This window comes from Coloeus monedula (assembly GCF_965178545.1).
Source record: "Coloeus monedula genome assembly, chromosome: 18".
NCBI lineage: Eukaryota > Metazoa > Chordata > Aves > Passeriformes > Corvidae > Coloeus > Coloeus monedula.
Window position 1 is genome coordinate 10,578,485 of NC_138798.1, and position 14,700 is coordinate 10,593,184.

The 14,700-nt window shown below is 49.9% G+C and overlaps 1 protein-coding gene across 2 annotated transcripts; it reads right to left on the minus strand.

Annotated features, from left to right (window-relative positions):
• Positions 1 to 65: 65 nt before the first annotated feature.
• Positions 66 to 14,385, minus strand: ACADS (acyl-CoA dehydrogenase short chain; the record flags this gene model as incomplete). 2 transcript variants are annotated; one of them, XM_082293494.1, is made up of 13 exons in its annotated part: positions 66 to 1,405; positions 2,047 to 2,103; positions 2,445 to 2,540; positions 2,807 to 2,944; positions 4,144 to 4,314; positions 4,602 to 4,753; positions 5,122 to 5,233; positions 5,398 to 5,547; positions 7,017 to 7,177; positions 12,568 to 12,740; positions 12,950 to 13,061; positions 13,575 to 13,688; positions 14,181 to 14,385. In XM_082293494.1, the coding sequence occupies 13 exons, from the start codon at positions 14,383 to 14,385 to the stop codon at positions 1,253 to 1,255; spliced, it is 1,794 nt and encodes a 597-aa protein (XP_082149620.1). In that variant the 3' UTR covers positions 66 to 1,252. The 2 variants fall into 2 exon arrangements, with proteins under 2 accessions (XP_082149620.1, XP_082149619.1); XM_082293493.1 differs by lacking the exons at positions 12,568 to 12,740; positions 12,950 to 13,061; positions 13,575 to 13,688; positions 14,181 to 14,385 and adding an exon at positions 7,458 to 7,575.
• Between the last annotated feature and the right edge of the window lie 315 nt (positions 14,386 to 14,700).

Here is a 14,700-nt window from a genome sequence, read left to right on the forward strand (position 1 = left end):
TGACTGGAAGAAATTATTCTAAATTAATTCATATCTGCATTAAAAAAAAAGGTGAGGGAGTGGTGGTCCTTTAAAATCAGGTTTTATTTCTCTTCTCTGCTCTCTCGTGTAACAGAATCCTGCTCTTCTTCTCTGCACACAAGTCTAAATAAATGGCACCACAGGAAAATAACCATTTACCTCTAGTGTATTTGTTTGGACAAGGAGGTGGACTGGACCATAGAGGCTGTAGTCTTAATCCTCTTCCATCTTTTCCTGAGTTTAGAGCTTTTCCTTTGGCTGTTGACTCTTAGAAGAGTTAATGTCTTACAACAACCACTGATTGAGGATGTGCTACTGCTAAAGCTTCCTGGTGAGGTTTGTGTGTTATGTCTTCCTTTTCTTGTTGCCCAAAACATGTAGACATTAAAGGCTGTTTACTGCCCTTTCAAGCACTTGCTTTCCTGTTGATAGTGTAGAAGCAGAGTTGGGAGCAGAGGGGTTTTTTTGGTTGTTTCTTTTTTACAAAATAGTCCTAGGCACTGAAGCTTGGCTGTCCTTCTATCCCTACATTCCAGAGCAGCTGAGTGAGCAGGTGCTGGGCTCTGCCGGCCCAGATTGAGGGATTCTTTCGAATCTGTGTTTTCACATATACACAGAGAGCAACCGCAGTCTGTGCTCAGAGCACTCTGTGTGTAGGTTGTCCCTGCATGTCCTCCTGTCTAGCTTCTCTCCTGCTGGAAGTGAGAAGTGCCCTGCTGCAGGGATTACCTCAGCCCAGCCTCTGTCCCATTAGGAGCTCACACACAGCTGCATCCCACAGCTGAACTCCATTGCAGTCTGATCTGCAGAGGCACATGACCCTCAGCCTGGAGCAGGGCAAAGGGGTCGTGGCTCTCAGCACCTCTAACACTGGCACTGGTTATCCAGTGCCACATAGTGCAAGTTTAGCAAAACAGGGAGTGGCTGGGAAGTGTCAATTTGCCACTACCAGGCCATTCCAACAGCCCAGTCTAGGAAAAGCCCCACACTGCCCTACAAGCGCAGGTTGCCTCCTCCCTCCTGCACTCACAGCCATCACTTACAAACCTCAATCCAGCCTCCGCGCACCAGATTTTGTCCAAAGAAGAATCAGCACATTCTAACTAGAGTGTCAGTTACTCATTGGTGAGGAAAACCTCCATCATTAGCCTCAGTCAAGAGGGTCCAACTCTGCCACTGTCATGCACCATTACAAGGCACTTGGGGCAGTAGGTTGCTCCAGTCAGCTTCCTCAGCCTCGGTAGGCCTTCAGAAGCTGGCCTGCGATCACCAGTCTCTGGATTTCACTAGTCCCCTCATAGATCTCAGTGATCCGAGCATCGCGGTAGTGGCGTTCTGCTGGCATCTCTGTCACATAGCCCATCCCACCCAGGATCTGGATAGCCTGAAACAAAGGCAGCAGGTTAGAAAGGAAGCGGGGTCAAGAAATGTGTGTGCATTCTGTCTTCTGCAGAATGTGCACACACACACAAAGCCACTTTAAGAGGAGTTGAGCCTACTGCAAGTATAATAGGGAGGGTGGGACACATAGGGATGACTGCATCTCATTTGCAATCATAGGAATAAAACAGGATTGATCCAGGTAAGAGCCATATGGATATTCCAGATAGACAATTAATTGCTTCAGAGGAATCTGTTAGTGATCTGTATTCAGCTAAGATAGTTTTATTAAAGATGGGGGACACTAAACTGAGGAACAGAGGATATGATCCAGGCGCCATGGTGATGACTGGTGGCCCCATGCCCTCTCCCACATTGCTGCTCCTTCTTAAAACTGCCACTGCCCTGGACAGATTACTTTATACAGCTGCGACAGGCCAGTATAAATCCCTGCCGTCCTCCTACTTCCCCACAACCCATGAAGATGGTTGTGCTAATTGGTGTCAGCGTAAGGTTGGTTGCTTGCTTGGTTGATGTGTTTCAAATATAAATTAGTAAATTCCATCCCACCTTCCCAAAGCACCTGTGAGACATCCAAAGTCCCTTCCCACATGATGTACATCAAAGTTGTCAATTGACAGTTACCTGATGAGCGATGGACGTTGCAGCTTCTGATGCAGCCAGTTTGGCCATCGCTGCTTCCTTTGGAAAAGCAAAACATTACTGAGGGTCCAGCTGTCACACAAAGAAACCCCTCACCTACCGAAGGAGCTTGAAAGCTCACAGAGCAGCTGTGCAGAGAGACAGGCCTGATGATGGTGCAAGCTGAGAGCAGCCACCCTTTTCTGCTCAGCTACAACCAGTGCTGAACTCGGCAGGCTGCCCAAGGGTGGGCAGCAGGCCCAGGACCTGCTGGTGGTTACACCCCAGCAGCGCTGGCTGGACAGGCACTGAGCACCATGATGCTCTGTGGAGTGGGGTTCCCTGGCCTCAAGCCTGTGTCCTGTGCTGTGGCTGCTGGACAAAAGCAGGGCTGGAAATACCTTAGTGAAGGGCTTTCCATTGTCCTTCAGCATAGCAGCTCTCCAGGTCAGCAGGCGTGCACCCTCCAAGGCCACAGCCATGTCTGCCAGCTTGAACTGCAACAACAAACACTGCCTTTGGTCCAGGGCCTCTGCCTGCACAAGGGGACATAGCTGAATTCTCCCACCCCTGAGGCCAGTAAAGGACAAGGAGCCTCTGTCCCAACAACTAGTTTTAACAGTGTTTGAAAACAGAATTATCACCCTGTTTATCCCGGACAGTACAAAGTGCACTGTGTGCCTGATACCACACCCGAGAGCACACACAGACTTTCCACCAGCCCCAGCACCCTGTGGAACTGCTCCATGTACCCAGCTTGTACCTGCACTGCCTGGAGCTTTGTGATGGGTGACCCAAAGGCCATTCTCTTCTCAGCATAATCCACAGCACAGTCCAGAGCTGCCTGTGCTATTCCAAGCGCCTGTGAGGCAATACCAATCCTTCCTCCATCCAGAGTTTGCTGAGAAAGACATGAAATATGTATATAAGTCAAGTCATACTTGATCAAGAATAGTACACACACATTTCTGATGTTGCCAGAAAGTGGCTGTAGCCTTAAAATCCTCTGGTCGAAGATCTCCTTAATTCAGAATGTTCCCAGTTATGCAGGAATAGAGAGCTGTAACAGGCACTGGCACTGCAGAGGGAAGGCTGGAGTACAACAATAGAAGCAGAAAGGAAAGGGATTGCTTATTAGCTGGGAGAAAAAAAGAGGGTGCAAAATAAGGGAAACGGCACAAGGATCTGCTCTGGAAGGGGCTGGAAAGAACTCTTCAGGCAGACCCCTGACTCACTCTGCAGCTGATTTTACTTTGGAAATCTGGTCAGTTTTCCTTTTTGCCCTCATCATTAGGACGCACATGTGAAAACATTTTTCAAACTGATTAGTGAATCCAGTCAATTACCTGACTTCGCTCAAACACCTGCTCTGCCCCACTATGCACAGGAAGAAATTGCAGCACAGGGAGAAAAGGCTTCATCTTCTCAACACTGGGCTGAAGGTCTTTAAAGGAACCTGTCAGTCACCAACCACTTTTGGTTCTGGACATAATGGAATGGGCTCTGCTCCAGGGAGCTTAGCCCAAAATGTCGGGCCAACAAAGGGTGTTTTGTCCCTCCAGAGAGAGCAGTGACCACTCTCAGAGGGCAGTGCCTCACTGCAGGAAACAAAGCTGTTTCCAGCTGCCTTGATCCTCCTCAGAAGTCATATGCATACCATAACTCAGCTGTCATTCACCTTGAGACACTATCCAGAGGTTGTCCTGGGCTTCCAGGAAAACTTTCCTCTGCCACAGTATTCACATGGGGAAATGCCATGTTTTCCCTTCATCTATGGGTACAAACTGGAGGAACAGAGGGTTCAGGAAGGAGAAAAAATATACTACCCCTGTTGACACAGCACCTCAGTGGCATGAGCATTCCTTCAGCTGAGAACCACAATAGAAGTGCTGTCAAAGATCTGTGTAAATTAAACATTCATCAAGCTCTGGGAATGATTCCTCCCATGTTGGCAAGAAGGGTCAACACCTTAACATGACACAGAACAGCTTATGCAAGCAGTCCTCACTGAAGTGACTGCCTCTGGAAATGGTTTACAAAATGGTAAGCTTGGGAGCTATGGCTGTACACACCCACAGCTGCACCCCATCCCTCTCTTACCATGGCAATTTTGAAGCCCATTCCTGGCTGCCCCAGGAGGTTGGCCTTGGGTATCCGGCAGTCCTCAAATATCAGGTTGGCAGTGGAAGAGGCTCGGATTCCCAGTTTGTCTTCTTTCTTCCCCAGTGACAGCCCAACTGTTGGCATGGGAACCAGGAATGCACTAATGCCCTGCAACAAGACCCAAACTCTTAGGAATGGTACTTTCTTACCTTCCCACTTCCTTGGCTGTCAACAGGCTTCCTCCATTTTACATAAAAGCCACATGTCTAGGTAACCAAGAGGAGGGAGGAGAGAGCTGAGACAGAACAAAGCCAGTACACATCAGCCCCTCCTCTGCTCAATGCCTGCACAGCTTCAAAAACAGAGTCTGTTTTTGCAACAAAGCTGTTGAAAACTGCTTCTCCACAACTCCTTCACTCCCACCCCTTTTTCCTGACTTGTAGAAACTATTGCACCTTGTGCTTCAGAGATTTATCCGTAGTAGCAAACACCACTGTGGCTGAGGCGTCCCAGGCGTTGGTGATCCAGGCCTTGGTGCCGTTCAGAACCCACTCGTCCCCATCCAGGCGCGCCACAGTGGAGGCTGCACCCGCGTCGCTGCCATTTCCTGAGCAAAGCAGCAGCAAACAAACCTCAGGTGATGGGTGACACACTGGGGGCAAACCCACCCCCCACCTGCACCCCATCAGCTCACAGCACCTCTTGAACTGTGGTAGTGGCACCACTTTCCCTCCCACAGGATGGGGAAAGGCCCATGTGTGCATGATGAGTCCAGAGCTCTGCTCACACAGGGAATGAGTACTTTCAGCAGGGACCATAGGATGGCAGTTCTGAGACTTCACCTGCACGGAACTGCTATAAACCACCTTTCTACAAACTGTTCCACTTTCAAAGACCTGAAGTCCATCCTAAACCTGACCAAGGAAAGAAGCTACACCACGTTCTTTGCAACAGGGATGGTAACAGTCACATCACCTGGTTCACTGAGGGCAAAACATCCGATTTTCTCTCCACTGGTGAAGGGAGCGATCCACTTGTGCTTCTGCTCTTCAGAGCCAAACTTGAGTATTGGCCCTAAATACAGGGACTTTAAGAATTTAGTGTTGTTAGTGCCTCTTGAAAGTACAACCAATCCAGTAACTCCCTAATGTGCTCTCCAACACACGAGAACCCACCACAGGAACAGATTAACTTCTCCCAAACACCCCTCTCCCACACCAACCTCACTCCATGCCTGCCCCTCACACTCACATTATTGACACTGATGATGACACCCGTGGATGCGCAGCCCCTGCTGATCTCCTCCACGGCAATGGAATAGGCCAGGTAGTCGAGGCCTGCTCCTTTGTACTTCTCTGGCACATCCATAGCCAGCAGCCCTAAGCTACCCATCTTCTTCACCTGCACACAGGGAATGGAGAGGTCACGTCCTCTCCAGCACCATTGTGCAGGCAAACACAGACACATGGAGAGCAAGACAGGTCATGGGAGGGCTACACCCAGAGGAAAAGATGCACAAAACTCCTGGTGAAATGGGAATTGGAACAAACTGGTAAATGTCCCCAGATCCCAGGGACTTCAGCAGGAGCTGTACACAGTCACTGTGGTTTAGGCTCTTGCTTGTTTAAAGAGCTCTCTTCAGTACTGGGAAGGGGGGAGCCTTTTGAAGGTGAAATAGGGAGAGAGAACTCCACCAGCATTTCCTCAGACTCCCACCAAAGCTCTCCCCTTGCACGTCTCCTGTCAGTAGAAACGGGAATTCTAGCTGATAAAAATCATCAGAACTTTACCTTTGAGTCTGCTGAGCTTCAGCCTAGGACTGCACAAGGGAAGAATTTTACAGAATGAAAGACTGTGGAAAACAGTGTGCAAGGTGATTTTTTTCATTCCCAATAAAGCCAGATCTTGCTTCCCAGAGAATCTTCTGTTAATTACATTGCAATCAATCTACCCCAAGCTCCCCAGCTAGACCCCTTGCTTTGCAACCACAAGCCTCTGCTTGCTTTTAGAGGAACCAGGTAGAATTTTTAGATAATTTCCCTCCTATATGGGCACCCAAAACACCAATCCTCCATATCAAATCCAGAGGATGAACAAGACAGCCACTCACTCTACATATGTTGCTTTATCTTATTAAACACTTGTTTACAGTTTGAATTTTGCCCTACACATTTAAGTCAAAAGACTCAGAATCAAATATAGAATTCTCAGATGAGAACAGTAAGGAGTAAAATTATTTTCTTGCTTACCATAAGCGTGACTTTCCTGGCTATGATCCTTATATGTTACTAGAAAGAGGAATGTGACAAAACTCCCATGCCTCCGACAACGACAGCATTTGCTTGGAGCCTCCTGGCTAATGTAACAGCATCTATTTTGCTGGAACTTTGTATCTCATTGCTTAACACGCACACTGGTGTGTCCTTCTCCAAGAGAAATCACAGGTTTGGCTAGAATTTCAATTTGTTCACACCCCCAGAGGATGATCAGCATGTACCTCCTGATATCTTTTTTCCAGCATCTGAAATGCATTCACATCATCTATGCTTCCTCACCATACACCATTATGTGCAAGTCTGTAAAATTATTTCATTAATTTTATAATTTGTATTACAGCCCACAGGTAAGTCAGTAAGAGAACTAAAAACTCAGCGGTACTAGAGCCAGATACAGAGACACACAAGTAAAGGTGAAGAGCTCGAAATGCCCTGTGGGAATTACACGTCCATATGCAGAGCAACGAGTTGGTCTAAACTTCAATCTTCTGCTAAACCGGAGCTGGACGTACATTTTGCTTCAGCCCGAGCGGTCCTGCCCCAGAGCAGCAGGAAGGGAGTCTCTGGCTGTGCCATCCCAACCCCCGCACCCACCTGCTCGGCCGGGAAGCGGTGCTCCTTGTCCAGCTGCGCTGCAAGCGGCATCAGCTCCTTCTCCGCGAAGTCCCGGACCGTTTGCCGCAGCATTTGGTGTGTCTCGGGCAACTCCGCGCTCTGGTACACGGTGTGCAGCCGCCGGCACCGCAGGGCCAGCGCTGGAAGTGGGTGGGGGACTCAGCGCCGCCGCTGCCCTTCACACCGGGCCAGGTGTGGGCACCGGCCCGTGAAGGGCTCTGAGGGCCCCCCCCACTCCGGGACACCCGGCTGAAGGGCGGCGCCACTCCCGCGTCTGCGGGGACTCGCCTCAGGCAGGCCCTGAAGGGCACCGGAACGCCACCTCCTGCACAGGCCGCGGCCCCTTCCCGCCCCTCCCGCGTGCCTCCCAGTCCCCCCCGAGCAGCCGCAGCAGGGCGAGGCCACTCCCGGCGCCCTTACCCCGGGGGGCTCCGCCGCCGCGGACCACAACCGCCGCCATGGCCGCCGCCATCGCGCCGCCTGAAGGAGCCCGCGGAGCCCACAGCGCGCACGCGCCGCCCCCTAGCGCTGCGGCCCCTCCCCGGCCCCGCCCGTCCAGGGCCGCCGTGCGCCGGGCGGAGAGGAAAGTCCTTTATTCCTATTGCTGGTGACAAAATCACGGGTGTACAAATACAGCGGCACCGGCGCCCGCGGGGACACCCCGGCCACCCAGGACAGCCCCGCGGCATTGCCACGGCCACGGGAAGAGGGTCCGGAGGGGACAGCACAGAGGAGTCCACGCGTCAGCAGCCCCAAGGCCACACTGTGAGAAATATTTTAAGTAAGTGTCCTGCAACAGCACTGGGATCCAGGCAGGCGGAGAGGGCGTTTGCTGGTGTTCATTTTCCTGCTGCTGCAGAGAAAGAGGTGCTGACTCTTCCAGGCTGCCATTACTCAGCCCTGTCCTCCGCAAGGACAAGAGATGGCAGTGTTCAAGTCCGAGGGTCACAACCGACAGCAAGCCAGGCTCTGGGGTAGCACAAAGTAGCTCCATGTCACAGGACAGCAGGGGAGAAGACTGGTAAACAGCTGAAGAGGACGTGATGAAACACAGAGCTAAGAAGCAGAGTTGCTACATTTGGACCTTACTGCTTCACCCCCACCTTTCTCCTTCATTTCTGACTCCTAAACACTTGTTTTATTCTTCCTGAACCCTCAGATAATAGAATAAGCATCCCCAAGCACCAGAGAAGAGGCTGCTGCTTCTCTGCAACAAGAGACATTGAAAATCCTCAGGTAAACACACAAAGGAAGACACTTCCTACCAAAAACAGAGGACAAGGATAGAAGTACCCAGTCCATACAACAAGAGATCATCTTCCTTCACAAGGTGCAGTACGTATTCCACACTCAAGTTATGAAAATAGCTCTCCAGGAAGTTTGCTGGCATGGATCCAAAGCCCCTGTGTCAAAAATGGGAAAAAGAGGTCCTGGTACTAAGAGGACAAATACTGGAAAAACATACTATGAGTTTGTGGGTTTGGTCCCTTTTTAAAGTTTTGAGCAGAACTCAGTATGGTCCCAACTCTTTTCTTTTTCCAACTCAGCACACAACCTCAGAGAAGTCATCTTTGATACCTTTTCCCTTGCTCAAACTTCAACTGACACTGAAAGCATCTCCTTTGCCTGCAGCACCTGGCTAGGACTGACGAGCCAACTGTCAAAGATGTGATCCCAGTGGAATTTCTTCCAACCTCATTCGCATAAGTAGCTTTGACCCATCATTAAAACACCAGAGCACACACTCCAGAAGGAAACTGGTCTGCTAAACCATGTTTACCAAAGATATCATCCCTGCCACAAAGAAAAGAGGCTTTATAGAAAGTACGTTAGAGAAAAGGAATGCTAGGAAAGCTACTAAAGTAGGGATAGGAGTCTGGAAATCCCCGACTTTCTGGATTACAATAAACTTTTTCAGCACTGGGTTGCCCTCTTGTAGGGACTTTCTTTTTCCTGCAGCATGATTTTAGGGCAAAGACTTTCTGATTTGGCAGAGCAAACAAACTCAGCTAAAAACCTCAGGGTGCCACTGCTGCCTGCAAGTCTCTCGCTTTCCCGCTAGTTCTCCCTTTTATTGCTGAATAGCTGACACATTCACCAGTGTGAAAGTAACCGCTTCAATGCAGTTTCCTCGTCTCTGCTGATGGCCAAGGACAGGAATTCCATTTTCCTAGCGGGACCGAACACCGGCAGCGCGCTCCCGCCGCCAGCATCCGCTAGATGGCGCGCGCGCGCCCCCGCCGGGGTCTGCCCGCCCTGACCACGGGCCCATCTCCCTTTGAGGAACCTTTACACAGTGACAAGAGAAACAGATGGGAATCGTCACTCTTGTAAGAAAAGCAAGAGGTTGCTTCGTATAGGAAGCGTGATAAAAGTAACGTTTAAAGGCACCTGGATTTATACTACATACAAAATCCAGTTCAATATGCTAAAATTTGCCAGGGAATAACTAGTAGGCTTTTCAGACACTATTTCTGGACACTTTGGATGAAAAACACACTTCCAGGCAATTCTGCCTTGTGGTGAGTAACTTAGAGCAAAGCAAATGCTTCCCACCTCAGCGGCACGGCATGAAGGCTGATGAAGGTGTTCACTGCAAGAGGCACCTTGAGCTCCACCTCACCATCTGCTTTAACTAATCCTGAAGATCCTAGACAAGATTGCATTAGTGCCCGTGGAGATGCTGGAGGGGATTGATGGTAGCAGAATTGTTCTTCATCTTTCCATCAGGCAGACCTTGCCGCTCCACATTCCCAAGACATTTGTTGCAGTTGCTCGTGATTAATGCTCCACCCAGAACAGGTCATTTGTTGTGGTTAATCATAATAAAATATCTTCCTGAGAGCTGGAGATTCTTTCATGGCTGCCACCCCACACACTCTCACTCTGATGCCAGCTGATCTTCCACACCAAAGTTACTTTCACTAATCTGGAGGTAAAGGCAGTGGTTTCCTATTGCTGTCTATGCATTAACAGGCTCTGATGCCCACCCCAATCAATCCTGCTAAAACACAAACTACGCTGAATCCCTCTTAACACAACAGGTAACCACCGAGGAGTTAGGTTCTAACTGCCTCAAGAACAAATGGAACTAATATTAGGAAAGGTCTCTAGTCTAGACAGAACCTAACTCTCCTAACAAGAGACACAACTGACCAGCCCAGCACAGGGACAGGAAAAGTACCAGTCTCGAGAGCCAGCAAAACTGGCAAAAAAGGGTTTTGATACTTGAGATTTTGCACAGTTGGGAGCTGGGCCCCAGCACAGTGACTGGCAAGACACAGGTCCTCCTCTTCCCACTGCATGATGCTATCTCCCATTGCCAGATCCCAAACACAGCTGTGGTATCAACCTCGGCAGCATGACTTCCTAAACCTTAAATAAGCAGCTGAGTAGGCAGAGCAGTGATGGGAACAATGAAAAAGAGAACCATGTACAGTCTCACTTTCCAAGGATCCCACTCCGTAACACTGAGTGATATGACCTGGGAAGCTTTTAGCTACTAATACCTCCACTGCAACAAAGCAAATAAGCTGGTGCTGCTCACAGTAACTCTGACAGACCAGTCAGGTTTACAAACATAGACTGAAGCCCAGGAAGCTCTGCTTCCTAGTCATTTTTCAAGTGATTTTCCACATTCTCCCTTTTTCCTCTAAGCCCCACTACACTGACACTTCCCCTCCAGCCCAGTCAGGCGGACAATGTGCTGTCCATCTAAAAAGCAATACATTCTGTAGCGAGAGCCAAAATTCCTGCACAAAGGGAAGAAGGAGAAATGGTAAATACAGTGAGATTAACTTCAGCTCTAAGGTTGACCCCTGATCTCCAAATTGCAACAGTTTGCTCACAAAAGCTCAAACAGAAATGCTATCAGAGTGATAGCCCCCTTTTCCCCCTATCTCGTATCTCTAGTGAAATCTCTGGCAAAACACAGATTAAATGTTCTTGGGGGCAGCTCAGGCCCCCAGAGGCAGATGGAATATTCCTGTACTGCTTAGAAGCTGAACTAGTCTCATTCCCGCTGGAGAATATTGGGATGCACCCTAAAAAGCAATGCCAGCCACGCCACAAACAAAACCACTGCCACTGAAGAGATGATCTATCCAACTGAACAAAAGATCTGCTCTTCAAGCATCACTGGCTACTTGAAGGGGTTAAGATTTTCCTGCTAGGAAATAGCTTAACACAAACAATCTGACCTGCTGAAAAAGGATATTCACCCAAGAGGTGAAACATCTGAAGCACTAAAGGTGCAACCTAACTATAAAGACTAAGAGCAAGAATTGTCTAAGAGTGCCTCTGATCACTGACCTAACCAAGGTTATCAGAAGACAGCCAGGAACAGAGAACGAGAGGCAGGATACGCTGAGTGTCAGATAGAGAGGTGTTGCAGTGAGATTTCCTTTCAGGAGCTGTCATCTTTGCTTCATGTTCTCAGCCTCATGCATGGAGAAAGTTTGGCAAGAAGCCTTGTTGCCTGAGACAGCAACTCCAGTCCACTCCTGCACATCTGGAATGGTTAAGGGCATCACAGCATCCAGCAGACAGAATGATTACTGTCCTCCATTGTAAGCATAGTCGGCCTTGTTGTGCATAATCAACTTGTTGTCCACAAAGTAAAAGCTGTCCGAGCGCGTCTCGTACGGGTTTTCAACCATCAGACGGACTGTGAAAGAGAAAGCTCCATTACATTCAACAGCCAGCCAGAGTCAGGATAAAAAGTACTCTGCCACTCCACTGGATTTACCAGGCTGATGCTCTGCCCTACCCAAGGAAGAAGCAAACTGCTCTGCTGAGCACACTTCAAAGGCTGCAGCCTGCCCTTTCCTTTCTTCCTATTCACAGGACAAGTACTGTCAAAAGCAAACAGAGGTTGAATCAAGTAATCTCACTGAAAATAACCTTAGAAACTACCACAGCTGAGTGGAGCCGAGCAGCCATCATGTCTGTAAGCAGAAGGAGCTGGTTTGTGGCACTTCCCACATGTACACAGGCGGGGTGAAAACCTCACACCTTCCCCACAGACAGGCAGCCCCAGAAGGGCCCCTGTGTTCCTGCTCTATCCACCCCCTGAGGTCAAACATACCCTGCCCAATCTGTATTTGCAGAGATCTTAGGCTCAAAAACACACCTCAGGGAAGAGCCAGTTCTGTTCCAAAGCAGAAGGCTCTAGCCCTAACAAACAAGCGAAGAAAACAGATGGATGGCTATAAAAAGAACCCTTTCTTTGGGGTTTTGTTTTCTTCTGGGCTACATTACGAGGCATCAGGCATGTCAGCCCTGTGACTGATCAGTTCTTGCAGCCTGTAACATAGCAGAGGTTGTCTTAGGCTTTCATTTTTAAAGGGGGAGACTTTGCAGCACCAATCTCTAATTCAGACAAGATTACACATTGCTAAACTGGGAACCTGTATCTGTTTGCTCCCGTCCTTTCAATCCCAGTCACAACTTCTTTCACAAGTAGAGGGAGAGAATGAGCAGATGCACACACAAACAAAACACCACTCAGTGTGGCAAAGAAGGTACTTACTAAGGTCTTCTGAGAGCTGAGGGAATTCATAAATGTGTTCACATGTGTTCCTGCTACTGGGGATGCAGAAGCCAAAATCAAAATCAAAGTTCTTCAGCAAGCGATCTCGGAAGTAATGTCTCTCAATCATTCGGAAGTTTGACACTGGCTTTTCTCCCACTGTGAATTCCACTCTGCATGGAAGAATCAGGAAAAAAACAGCTATTGGGAAGAACAGAGCCTTGGGCATGAGGCTACACAAGAGTTCTCTACAGAAAGAGAGAGTTTGATATTTGTAGTCTAAGATAGACTCTCTGAGTCTTCGACTCAATTTTGTTATAAACTGTCAAGTAACACTTTGTAAGCATCCAATTCTCCCTTCTTTCCATGAACTCATACTCACGTTGCACCAACAGTCCGAAGACGGAGAAACGCTGGGGTGAACTGGTACCGAACAAAGCGACCTGCACTTGCGTCCGGTTCACTGCTGTCATCTTCATCCTCCTCATCGTGTTCTAGAAAATGCACCAGCCTAGAGTTACTCTGCGCACAGTGTACATGTAAGGTGATACTGGCTAGTGGGTGTATCAGGACAAGCTGCCTACTGCTTAGGTACCAAGTGTAAACACATTTAATAACTGGTCTGAGACTTATACTGCCACTAAGTAAAAGAGAAAAGATTTGCCATAACAGTTGGCCCAGCCTTGGTGGCGCCAGAACTAGAGCCACCCCTCAATCTCACAGGATATCCCCCCTCACAACTGCCAATGCACATGAATTGATCTCTATTACAACCAGCCCAAAAAAGGAAGATTGCCAGTTGATAGTACTCTCCCATCCAACAATAATCACATTTTTATCACAAGTTTCTCAGCAGAGATAAACTCAGTCCTATGCTTAAAGGAGAGGAAGTTAGTCATTAGAACATATATCAAAGGACCTTTCTGCTGGGCTTGCATGGGTTCTGCATTGCAACCTCTCAGCTCTCTGAGTCTCTCTATTCTCCTTGCAACGTTTGTATGCTGTACCTGAAGCAGATGGCTTAGCAATTTCAAACAGTACTGTTCCAGTTTCAAGGTCCCGGATCTTAAACCTGGTGAAGTCAATGTTGTAAATGTTGTCCTCAGGTTTGCATAAATAATCTAGAAGAGACAGAAAAAATACAGTAACATTTCAAAACACCTCTGACCACTTAGCAAATGAATTTCTTTTTTTGTTAGCTCCAGCCCGATAAGATATGTTCTGCTCGTTGTTTTGCAGAAGCTTCATGAAAGCAGGGCAAAATTAAGGATGTAAGAAACAAAGGCATGTTAAGTGCCAGGTAGCAGAGCAAGAAAGGGATGGGATCGAGACAGAAAAGCACAGATCAGCAGAGGAAAAACAGAAAAACAAAAAGCTTCAAACAAATCAAAACCCACAAACAACACAAAATCCCCCAAACTTTCTGGAAGTTGTACGGGAGCTGTCGGCGAGCACACCCCGAGCCGCCGCGGCCAGCGCGCCCGAGCGTCCCCCGCCGGCAACGCCGGGCCAGGCCCCACCGCTCCCACGCCAGGGGCCCGGCCCGGCCCGGCCCGGCCCCGCCAGCCCTGCCGGCAGAGCCCTCGCCAATCCGGGGACCGGCCCGCACTCACTCTCCGTCACCCGGCACAGCCCCAGGACGTGCTCGGGCCGGACGGTCTCCAGCGCCAGCAACTCGGACTCGGTCCAGGGTTGCCTCGGCGGCGCATCGGCCGATCCGCGTCGGCCCCGCAGCCGACTGAGCGGCCCCGCGGACCCCGGCGGCGGCTTCTTGTCCGGCCCCGGCGCCGCCGCCGCCCGCGCCCTGGAGCCGCTCATGGCCACTGCCAAGATGGCCGCCGCCCGCCTCGGTAGCTATGGGAGCGCGGGGCGGGGCGCCGTTGCCTGGCAACGCCGCGCCCGAAGCTCAGCAGGGCCCGCCGCGGCCGCGCCCGGATAGGTGACCCGAGAGCCCCGCACCGGGCACCGCCGGCACGGGAGCTGCTACCTCCGGGGACGCAGCGGGACAGGCCGCCTGGGAAAGCTGAGTTACCCGAGGAAAAACTACACAAGGAACAAGCAAAACCAGCCCCTCTTCCCGCTGCCTCCGGCCGGCTGCCAGCCCGCGCCCCGCTCCCACACCACCGCCCAGTG